The sequence below is a fragment of the Pseudonaja textilis genome, chromosome 1, assembly GCF_049901715.1.
Source record: "Pseudonaja textilis isolate UNSWEBS1 chromosome 1, rPseTex1.2, whole genome shotgun sequence".
In the NCBI taxonomy this organism is placed as follows: Eukaryota; Metazoa; Chordata; class Lepidosauria; order Squamata; family Elapidae; genus Pseudonaja; species Pseudonaja textilis.
Genome location: NC_141990.1, coordinates 71,554,977 through 71,567,546, shown reverse-complemented (window position 1 = coordinate 71,567,546; position 12,570 = coordinate 71,554,977). Strand labels below are relative to the sequence as shown.

General features: G+C 37.7%; 1 protein-coding gene across 1 annotated transcript in view; it reads left to right on the top strand.

Moving 5' to 3' along the window:
* Positions 1 to 12,570, top strand: part of PGBD5 (piggyBac transposable element derived 5) — a 95,826-nt gene that overhangs the window by 59,858 nt on the left and 23,398 nt on the right. The window contains exon 3 of the mRNA XM_026705171.2: positions 6,014 to 6,148. Within this exon, the coding sequence (XP_026560956.1) occupies positions 6,014 to 6,148 (135 nt within the window). The remainder of the gene's footprint in view (positions 1 to 6,013; positions 6,149 to 12,570) is intronic.

The window sequence follows — 12,570 nt, the reverse complement described above, 5'->3', positions numbered from 1 at the left end:
GAGAAGCCCACAAGAAATGTGCTTGTGTGAGTACATTTGTACAAATGTGCTTATATGATAGAAAAGAACTAAGAAAGCCACCTATCCTGCCTGATGGTTATTGGGAAAGATATAAATAAGCCAAGCACCTTAGGTAGAAGTATAAGGTGATATAGTAAGAAAAAAAATTATTAGGCCATTTTAATCTTCTCAACCTGTTTCCCCATTGTCCTCCCGCTTGATTGGATTTCAGTTGTTATTTGGATGACAACAAGTGAAGGAGCTGATATTTGAGCCTAATATTTTCCTGCTAATATTATTTGAAAGGATTCTCTAATACACTTAAAATGGATTTGAGATATGAATCCTGCCTCATGCTTCCATTTTCATGCTTCAAATGGAAATAATTCTGGCAGATTGGAGGCCTTGTGAATAACACATCATCATGAAGCATATGCAAATCCATCCTGAGTTTAGACAGATACATAATTTGATTACTAATGTGCCTCCCCTCTTAAGGTTTAAAATTCTTATGTTTATTTTTTGTAAGATGGTTGACTCCCAGTAATGTAATTAAGATGAAGCCAGAATAAACAGGATAACCCTACACCAAAATAATTAGTTGGTGGGAGCTACAGATTTTAATTTTGATAGCCATACATCACAAGAATACCTAATTCAGCATCGGTCTTCTAACTATACTATTTCTTTTTATAACTAGCTGTTAAACTAATTTGAAGTTATGAAATCCCTAATATCCCATCATACCCTTTTTTTCTAGTACAACCACATATCAATTTGAAAATATTATTTGCTATTTGCTGTCTCCCAATTTATGGACTTCAATTATCATCATCTCTATCCTGGATAGCCACCGACTCTGAGATGATGGAATTGAAGCCCAACACACTAGAATGCAACTACTGTTCTCAAATGATTGCTCTGAAAGTTAGTGGTAAGACTTGGTAGTTATTACGTTGATACAAGAAGAGTCATACACATCCTCTTGCACTCAGGGGTAGCATAAGAAAAATATGGTTTTCATTTAAAAAGTCATTTGTATCATTGAAGAGAATATAGGGGGAAATATATGTTTGTCAATGGAGGCAACAAATTAGAAACATAGTAGAGTCCTGTTCTGGTTTCAAGTACTGACTCACACATAATTTCTATGGTAGTTCATGGTTTACTCAATGCCAAAGAGATGACAGTTAAAGCATGCAAAACAAAACAGAGTTTCTATCAGACATTTGTCTGAAGTTTTGTTTTAACACGTAGAAGAATAGCCCCCAAATCAGTCAAAGATTCCAAGAGCAGAGTCAGGGTTGTCAGCCAGACCAGAAGTCAGAATTTCACATGCATAAACCACACAAATGTCATGCAATAGCCAGAAGTTGCTTCCAGCAATGGAACAGGGTTCAGAACTGCCTCCTGAATCAGTTTGCAGCCATTTGTCATTACTCAATGAGATTTACTCCCTTACTTTGCAAAAGCCTCAACAAACTTCTCTGATCTGCTCTCCATTCTATTCACTGGTCTGGAAGCTGGGTGGACTTACAATACATCCTCACTTGACTAATCCAGCTGTTCAGGTAATGTCTATTTTTGATCAGCCTCGTGTGATTCTTCACTTTATGTCTCCTGAGGTTGATGTTCCATTGGTCAGCTGGAACAGCTTCTTAAGAATCAGATTCAAAGTCTAAGGCCTGGGCCATGACACATAGCACTTTTCCTAATTAACAAAATTTATTACAGAAAAATCTATATTAAATAATATTTTGCTAATGTAATGATCATGAACGGCCTCATCCCTGACTCTGTTATTTTCAGTATGATACGATCAATGTACCTGATAATTCTATAAAAGGTTTCTTTAAAATGCAGAACTGAAAGGTCCTCCCCTATTCCCAATATAAAAAAATACAAATTCCTTCAGAAGCAAAGTCTTTTTAGTATCACAGAGCTACTTCAAATAGCTACTACAGGATGATGGTAGTCCCAATAGAAATTATGGTAACAGCAGCTCTTCCTTCTGTGCACTTTGCCTGGATATTTACATAAACATAACCCATACATAGGATTACCAGATTTGGACTGTAAAAATCTGGATGATCACTAGACACTGTAACCCTTTACTGCCAACATTACTTTGCTATGATCCTTTACTGCAAATGTTTCAATTTCTCCAACTCATATTTGAAAGTCTCAATAATTTCTGCTTTGATTCTGAGACTGATAAAAAGCAATCGATGGAATTAAGTCATAACCTAGATCATTGTAGTAAGATACCGCACAACAAATTTGCTGAATTAAGTCAACATTTTTCACTGGTATCAATCCAGCATTTGGATTCTTCTACATCAGGAATGGGGAATTATGGCCCCTTTGTGACCTGTGGACTTCAACTCCCAGAATTCCTAAGCTAGCATAGTTCCCATTCAGTTCCCCACCCGTGTTCTAGATGATGGCAACTAGGTGCTGAGACTTCAAGTAACACATGTCAATGCATTGTATGAGACACTCAAAAGTTTGAGCCTCTAATCTCTAATTATCCTTTTGGATAATCTAAATGAATATCCTTTTAGTTCATTTTCTTTTGCTATGAATATTCTTTTGTCTATGGCCACAATTTGAATAAGAACTGTACAACATTAAACAACTTTTATAAAATCTGATACTTTCTATGAATCTGTAATTGACCGTACCTGGAAAACAGCTGCAGCTTTTCAACTGGTGCTGCCTCTTGGCAAGTCTCTCATTCAGACTAAAGGAAGGATACAGACAAGCAGGTTTAATGCTGATTTTGAATGAATTATTCAGAACTCTTTAGGTTTGGCACCTCATTCTGTTGACAGTGTTTTTGGTTATTGAATTTATTTCCTAATGTACCAAGTGTGACTATTATTTTACAGTGGTGCATAAAACGCTGAAGAGAGCCAAAATAAACAGGATGGCATTTAGTGCTCTTCCTAACAACCAAAGGCAGTTGCTGGAATAAATATTGTGTTATGTGTAGCATGTTGGAATGTGGGAATTAAATAGTCAGTATTTATTTAATTTATATGATAGCCTGTATCTTTTTTGCAGGGGAAGGGAGGCTTGGATCTTGTGAGAGGGAGTTCCAAGATTCCAATTCAGAATATGGAAAAGTAGGACGCAGAATGGATATATTATTCACTGCCTGTGGTATCATCTCTTTCTACCTATGGACCCTACCCTGGTAGATGGGGAAGGAGTCTTCATTTGCCTGTTGTTAGCTAAATATGTCTCTGTCTTTAGGGGGCAAAAAGGAACTTCCTAATAATTTCTGTCTCTCTTCTATTCAAGACACTTTAGGTAGAAATGAAGCTTTCCTATCCCATATCTTTCTTTTTAAAAATCCAACTTTTACTTCAAATCCTAACGAATGTCTTAAGGCAGGGGTCTCCAACCTTGGCAACTTTAAGGCTTGTGGACTTCAGCTCCCAGAATTCCTCAGCCAGCTTTGCAAAGCTGGCTGAGGAATTCTGGGAGCTGAAGTCCACAAGCCTTAAAGTTGCCAAGGTTGGAGACCCCTGTCTTAAGGCATGCAGTTGTCTGTATCCAGGGCAACTATATTGTGAGCTTTTATTTATTCTTTTTCAGTGAGACTTGTTGCTACTTAATTATCAAGTATTATTTTAGTATTCTGCATTTACTTCTACTTGGGAGCACATAATCTAATAATGACTGGCGTTGAGTTGAAGTGTCCGACATTATTTTAAATATAAATTTTGGTTTGTTATTCCATTATTTTTATTGTTTTATGGCTGTTTTATTTATTGTTGTTGTGGTTGCTTATGATGGGCAGCCATATAAATCTTCAAAATAAATACATAAATCTATCCTTACTAAATGGCTGCCATGATCTCTTTTAACTTACTTACTCGGATACCTGGGTTTGTTGGTTGAAATATTCTTAAATGAATAAATGGTTAGATGATGATCTATAGCTTTTGGGGGGAGGGAATATACAGGTCATCTATAGACTCAGTCAAGTTTTATTTAAAACAAGGACTACTGTCACTTTTTAGGTGCTCAGATGGCATACATGTTGCTCCATTTATCCATCTCTAAATCCTTCCACCCTAATTAATTTTTCCCCATGGCCAACATCAGTCTGAAAAAAAAACTTCCTAGATACAGATTATTCCAAAACTTTATAAAAGTCAGCTACTGAAAGTGGAAAAAATCAGAAACTCACAGTGCCCTTTTCCACTTAAAAATCAGATTGTAATTCATGGTACCCGCTTCCATGAGACCAGGGGAGACATGATAATGATCTTCAAATATTTGAGGCGCTGCCACAGAGAGGAAGGGGTCAAGCTATTTTCTAAAGCGCCTGTAGGCCAGACAAGGAATAATGGATGGAAACTGAACAAGGAGAGATTTAACCTGGAAATAAGGAGAAACTTTCTGACAGGGAGAACAATCAACAATGGAACAACTTGCACTCGGAAGTTGAGGGAGCGCCATCACTTGAGACTTTCAAGAAGAGATTGGATTGCCATTTGTCAGAAATGGCGTAGGGTCTCTCGCTTGGGTGGGGGGTTGGACTAGATGACCTATAAGGTCCCTTCCAACTCTGATTATCTTTATCTGTTCCATCCTCAACTCAAAATATTCTTCAAAAATGAAAAAACAAAAAACAAAAACAGGACAAATGGCAGTGTGGATTTGCATAATGGGATTAAAGGGATGTGCTAAAACACTGACATACGTTATGCCTAATTACCTAATGTAAATGGAACCACAATAACATTACCTCAGGAAAGAACTCTTAACTTCTGATATCTGCATCCTCCATCCCCAATTCCTTTTACCATCCCATATGCATAAAAAAGCTAAGAAGGAAACAAAAAGACCAACACCCAGATAAGCAAGGATTAACATCAGGCAAACAAGCAGAAAACAATACCCTAATTGAGAAACTACCAAGGATAAAAAAAACCACCTTCATCAACACTGGAAGGCCAAGTTAATGTAGATAAAACCCCACACACCTCTTGCACTGATAATGTTACCTAGTTGGGTAATGAAATGTCTGCAAACAACCAAGAGAGCACTAAGGACTCCACAATTCATCCTGTGCTACATATATTCTCTTTTGTCAAGACAGTCCTTTGTTTGACTGGATAACCTTTTGTTTCCTTTTTTTAAATGCTTACTTGATAGTTTTGATGCTGTTGGTATCATCTGGAGAAGTAGAACACAATTGGCAAAATCCAACATGCACTTGGGCAAAGTTTAACATTCTGATGGGAATTGCAATTACCAAGATGAGTCTTCTGGAGGAATCAAGTTCATTATAAGCATTGATGAGCCACGGTGGCGCAGTGGTTAGAGAGCAGTACTGTAGACTACTTCTGCTGCCTGCCGGCTGCCTGCAGTTTGGCAGACCAAATCTCATCAGGCTCAAGGTTGACTCAGCCTTCCATCCTTCTGAGGTGGGTAAAATGAGGACCCAAATTGTTGGGGGCAATATGCTGACTCTGTAAACTTCTTAGAGAGGGCTGTAAAGCTCTGTGAAGTAGTATATAAGTCTAAGTGCTATTGCTATTTGAAAATTTGTCAGTGCCAAAGAAAACACCGCAATTTATGATAGTGAATTTTTTGTTCGTAAGATGACCTGGACAAATACCACAACTGAATGTTCGGATCTACATAATTAGAATACGTATTCAGCAATCGGAGATACACTTCAACAAGATTTATGATTTAGATAATTTATAATACCTGGTTCATGTTTTTCTAGACATTGTTCACTAGCTTCTTTGTTTCATGGAATATTTAGTATGAGAATTGAGGTCCATTGTTACAGTATATATTTGAGGGGTGAAAAATAAAGGAGGAATTTTTTTTTAAAAAAATTAATATATCTGGGCGACTTTCTAATCCATTAAGTTGGGTAGACCACTTGTATAAGAGATTGATTTGATTTTGGCATGCTTAAGGGGGTTTCTAAAAATGGTTTCCTAGCCTAAGACCAAATAACATTAGCATATTATGACTTTAGGTCCTCCATGAGCCTCTGATTGATGAAGATCCAGTTTTCATTGCCACCTGCACAGAGCGAGAATTACGTAAGAGAAAAAAACGGAAATTCAGTCTCTGGGTACGGCAGTGCTCATCAACCGGTTTTATATGCCAGGTAAGTGCCAGAAGAATGGACTGCTAAGTTCCAAGCCACCATTTAAAGAAGCTGTGTAGTCTGCCGTAACTTTTAGTAGACTTTTATCCTATACACACAAATAGATAGATCCAAGTTTATAAACATGTGATTCATACCCAGTTGAAGTTTCCCTAAGATATTGAATAGGAAGGTTTTTTTTAGTGAAACTTCCCTAGCAACAGATGATTTTATATAGAAAGTATTGAAGCAAGAATAGTTCTAAGGGATTTCATTTTCATGGGAATGCATAAGCCACTGTTCCAAAATGTATGTTTTAGGGACTAATCTCTGAGTACAAAATGATGGATGGTATTAAATTCCACTCAGCAGTGTTAGTTCATGCTATGGCTACATCAGTTTGATGGAGTGTAGCAATTTACTTCCACTGAGATCCTGGCAATTTTCTTTGGTATCCATTCCTTCTGTTGGGTTTTCTCCCAAGTGAACATTACGTTATTTATGGGAAGTTGTAACTTCCCATCTTTTTTTTTTAATTAACTGGAATATTTCTCTTAATATTTCTCTTAATCTCATTAAGGGGTTTTTGTGCACTCAAAGAGCAGGATATTTTTTTAAAACTATAAATAAATGTAAATAAAATTATCCTAAACTCAAGAGATAGGCCAACAAGTCCTGTTAGTTCTCCAGGAAGCTCATCCTACTGTTAATTTTGTCCATTGCTACATACATGTTTGGACTCAATTACCAGTGATGATGAGTGTACTTTTGGAAGTTCTGAAAGAACAGTTTGGGATAGATTGTCAAAAGAAATTATCTACTTTATTGTATAAAACTGAAAACAAATTGATGACATGTCTATCAATTAACCAACCAACCAACCAATCAATTAATCAACCAACCAACCAACCAACCAATCAATCAATCAATCAATATGTTTGTTTGACATGGAGAGCTAAAATTCATACTGTAGGAAAGTTTGGACTCAACTTATGGGCCATGAAATTCTGGACTGGTATTTGAAATTCCCAGCTTTCACCTTCTGAAATCTGTCATGATCACCAGTTCACTTGTTTATTGCATTTATATGTTTCCTTCTTTCTGTGAGCTACAATAAACTGGTTTCCAAAGGTTATTCCTATCATTTTATTCTCAAAAGAATTTGGTTATTCATAGAAAGCATAGAATCATAGGACAGGAAGGGAGCTTAGAGGTCTTTTGGTTCAAAACTCTGCTCAAGGCAAGACCAGAACTGGAAGCAATATTCCAAGATGGGTCTCACTAGTGCAGTAGAAAGCGGTACTATTGCTTCTTGTGATCTTGATGCTATCCCTCTGTTGATGCAGCCTAGGACTGCATTGGCTTTTTTGGCAGTTGCAACACATTGCTGGTTTATATTTAAAGGACTATCCACTAGGGCACCTCGATCCCTCTCACAGTGACTACTGTTGAGCCAAGCATTGCCTATTCTATACCTGTGCATTTGGGCTTTCCTACCTAATTGCTGGACCTTACTTTTCTCACCATAGAACTGCATTTTATTGGATAGGACCCAATGTTTAAGGTTACTTTAGTTAGCTTAGGCTAAGAGAAAATGATGGGAGAACCGAGTCCAAGTTCTCCAGTTTCAGTCCAGGATTTCCGTCATGACATTGCACTGTTAAGTCGTTTCCTACCCAGCCATTGATCCCAACTATTTATAGAGTAGCTTCATACCCTTCATTGTAAGATTACGTAATATTAGGTTTTGGCCATGATAAAAAAAGGCGTAATAAAGCAGTGCCCATGCCTACCTGGGCAAAAGAGGCAAATGAAATTACATGTATTACAATGTTATGGCACACATTATTCAAACTAATAATGTAATCTGTTATGTTGCTGCTGATGCCATTGCCATAAGTTGTGCTATTTGCATGACGAAAGCTTAAAGCATGTGACTTCATGGTGGCTTGTACCAAATGTGCTTATGAGAGTTGAGTGTCCCGAGAGATGGGAAGCTGCCTAGTGAGTAACAGAAAGCAAACTCTGGACTCCCCAATGAAGCTTATTTCATCCAATCCCTTGACCATGCAGGGACAGGGTTCGACAATAAAAACAGACCTTTTGGAATCTTAGCAATGCAAATAAAGAAATCGAAGTAACCCTCAAAATCAAATATCTAACCAAGGGGAGTAAATAGGTCTGGTTGCAGTCGTTTATTTATTTTACTTATTAAGAAAATGTCCAACTCACTTATGGTGACTCCAGGCAGCTTACAGAAATAAGAGCCCAATACAAAAATCCAATAAATCCTCACTCCATTGCTGAGAGTAATCAAACCAACTATTTGATGGGTTCCATGTCACCCTGAGGTCCTGCTAGGTTTGTTGGCCAGGCCTGAGGCTTGTTCTCCTGTATTCACATAATCTCAATAAGCCTGCTAGCCTCAGCATATCAGCACCTCCTTACCTGAGTAGTCTCTGGTCTCGTCCTTTTCTCTAAGTAAGGCTTCGTAGCATGAGGAACCAGCTCTCTTTCCTGCCTGGGCAATGAGCTCAGTCCTGGCCAGCCAACAGGGAAGGGTGGGAAAATTTACTTATACAGGCCTGGTCAGGCTTATCGAGCAGAACACTTTCTCTGTAAGCTTCTCTTTGTCCTCCTCTGGCATCTGCCACCTCCTTCCAGCTTCTTCTCCAACCCTCACATCTGCCTTTCCTTTGGAGCAGCCTTTATGCCTAGCGAGCACTGAGTTTGCAGGCACCCATTGTCATACTCACAAGGAAGCCGGTGTTTTCCCTTCCCCATGCTAAGTTATTATGAAAGCATGTTTTTTTTATTTAAGCAATGTGCTGTTTTGCTTTGCATGGTAACAGGCACAGGCTATCGATGATAAAGCAAATCTGACAAGAATGTAGCCCTTTCAAATATACCAGGATGTAACAGTAAATTATGTTCTGTCCATCCTCATTAATATATATCATCCAACTGTTAGGTCAATGAATGTGAATAGTATTCAGCACATCAACCTCAACAGTGTGGAGAAAGGAAGGCAATTGACACTTATGTTGGCTTCCAAATAACATTCACAATAATCTCAAGAGCTTTTGTTTATCAGCATCTTGAGAGCACTTTCTTAATATTAGAAAAGGATTTTTATGAAGTTTTGAAACAAACACATCATTGGTTGCAATGACAGATGTGGGATATTTTTCCCTCAGTGACTATATACTTAAATGCATATTTGACTTTATGTTGATGATCTCCTGGGTGCATTTACACAAAGGCCAAGTTGAAGTCAACCATTTATTTGGAGACTGCCTGCTGTTCTGTGCAGGAGGAAAACAATAATTTGCTCAGTATTGTGAAAAAAGCTTTAGTTGTGGGGAAAATGATTAGTCTTAGCCAGAGATATAATTGAATTAAATGAGAAGAAATTGCATTCTCTCTCTCTATCTCTCTCTCCCTCCCTCCCTCTCTCTCCCTCCCTCCCTCCATATATAAATGGATGGATAATTTGTAGTTAAGTATATTGGAGCTATCAAGCCATTGCATTAAACCATAATGTCCTCTTTTGGACATGGTATGTTACTTGAACATAGCAGCTGTGATTTATTAATTAGGATTTGTGTATCACATGAAACTAATTCCTCTGTGCCCTGGGCTATCATCACCCACAGAGGAATACTTGCCTTATTTTTAATAGCAGTCCCATCCCCATTGATCAAAGGATAGAACCTTCAAACTGATCTTCTGACATGAAACTGGCATTTGTTAACCTCCTGTTAGACATTCACATCCTTCTGATCTAGTAGCTTTCAGTTGCCTGTTTTGGATTCGAAGAGAATTTAATTATATGACTGTGTAATGACCAAGACTTAGCTTGTCTGCATAGGAAGATTAAAGTTCGGAATTTGGAGTTTAGAACCCTCTTGTATATCCTTGAAGCTGCAAAAATGGCGGTCCTTGAGAATTTGGGATACAGTCCCAGATGTTCCCACTGAATTGTACATATTGAAGTTGCAATGGGCCAAATTATTAAATACAAAGGAATAATAAGCTTGCTGCATTTAAATTACTAAATAAATAAATAAATAAATGGCAAATGACAAATAGAATAAAATCTCATTTTGGTCCTTTTGTGCCCATCTTATTCTCCTTTTTGGCATGTTGCACTTCAGTGTATAAATCAAAGCCAAGGGCACTTTTCAAGCTATAAAACACTGACCATCTGTGCTTTCAACATCAAATAAGAGGAACAGTGCAGGATAATAGGTAAAAGTCAATTTGATCTGCTTTTGAAAGTGAACTGGCCTGATTTTGATGGAATATATGAATTTAGTTAACTCTCTAAGAAAGAGGACAAACTTTCTGGCAGACATCAAGCTTGGAATCCCCAAATGGACATCTTCTAGCTGAGTCCACTGTTTCTGTGGTCATTAGCTGTAAATTAATGTTGGGACAATTTTTATTCTTTTCCATTCATGAAATCCTTTACTCCCTGTTTTATTCCTGATTTTTTTTTTTTCACAAGGAGTGAAAGAAATGTTTAATTTTGGAAGAGGTGACCAGGGGGATTCTGTTTAGTTCGCCTTTCTTCTCATTTGATTCATGTTCTTACAAGCATACAATTGTCTGGGTTCCAAGTAGTACATCCATAGCAAATAGAACAGTAGTTTTATTGGATATATCATATTGGCACAGGCTGGTGAAAACTGACTCTGAAAGTTCCCACATTTTCACTTAATTAAAAGTAAAAGTTTTTTTCTCTTCCCCAAACAATCAGTCCCATAGTCTAATCAAGGTGTGGTCTGGTTGCCTGGTAACTTCATTCTTCCTCTCTCCGACCACCTGTGGGAATGTCCTTGGTTCCCAGGAGGAAGTATTTTGTTTTTGCTACAAAACCCCAGCTACCTCTATTCTCCCCTCTCTATCCCCCAGCTCCAGTGTGGCAACACTGAAGCCTCAAAATGGCTTTGGCCAGGTTAGCTTCAAGGTTGACAACGATTGCTTCCTCTGGAAAGTTGCTCTTTCCCTTCCTATAGTTAAATTTACTCTCCGATAAAAAGGAGAGTTTGATGTTTTCATATATATGCACAAAGGCCTTTTTAAAATGAACAAAGGAAAACAAAAGATTAAAAGATGCCTTAAGCTATTTCCACTGGATGTAATAAAGTCATGCAACCTTTTGTTTCTCCTGACCCATGCAACCTTTTATTTCTCCTCTCTCCCTGTTGAGCCTGTCTAAATAAGTGCTCAGTTCTTTGCATTTGTTTTGCTCTCCTGTTGATTTTGTCCCTTCCTTGTCTCAATGGAGGAGAAAAAATAAAGAAAAACAGTGGACACATTGGCTATTGTAACCTGCTGAAGGGAGAGGATTTTATAGTTTTGTCCTCTACAGCTTTAAATGATTTGTTGCTATCCTATCTGTGTTGGACAAGAATAAACAAATTTTCTTGTTTATGCTTTTACAGTTTGGTTATTGTTTTGGAACCTTTAGGTCCATTGGAACTCCCGAAGAAGCCCCTGAAATTTTCTTGTGTGTGTGAGAGAGGGGGGGGAGAGGGAGGGAGGGAGAGAGACCTCCTGGTTTCTAATTTGATGCCTTCACCCCTACACCATTACTCTTTTTAGTCTGAGGTAGGCTCAAATATTTAACAATATTTCTTCTCTGAATCTTTTTAGTTTCATGGCTCTGCTTCTCAGATGCATGGAAGTGAGACCTATGAGCCAATTTAGACTTTCCTTTTAAATTTTCTTTGATAGTTGTACATGTTTCTTGGCTTGCATTTTTACATTTGCTCCTGTTGATATGCATGATCAACAACTACATTTTACTATGTATTTTATGAATGTATCTGGTCCTCCCTCCTTCCTTCCTTCCTTCCTTCCTTCCTTCCTTCCTTCCTTCCTTCCTTCCTTCCTTCCTTCCTTCCTTCCTTTCACCTATTTGTAAACCTATGGACATTTTAAGTAGAAATCTACCAGTGCAGGTTAATGGATGATGTTGCCTGCCCTAATTTTGAATAGGTCTGACTCCCAAACCTTAATTGATTTACTAGCTCTGCACTGAGAGTGAAAAATATAAGCCTGGGGTGAATTTCCTTTTCAAGGGCAGAACTGTAGGAGAATTAGCCATCTGTCTTTTTTTTTTAATCAAGCAGCAGTGAAAAACTAAACAATCCCTGTTATATAAACCCAGATTCAACAGTTATGTCTGTCTGAAGAAAAAAACCCAATAAAAATACAACAAATTAAAGCTAAACATTTGTATCATCTATGCTTCTTCACTTCTTTCCATAGTGGTATATTTTGATATAACATATGCAATTTTACTTTTTAATGTATTTTTTAAAACAAATGTAAACATAAAGGTTTTGTGTACTATAAAGACCTGTGCTGGTGCAGTGGTTAGTGTGCAGAGTTGCAAGCTAACTCTGCCCACAGCTAGGAATTTGATCCTGACG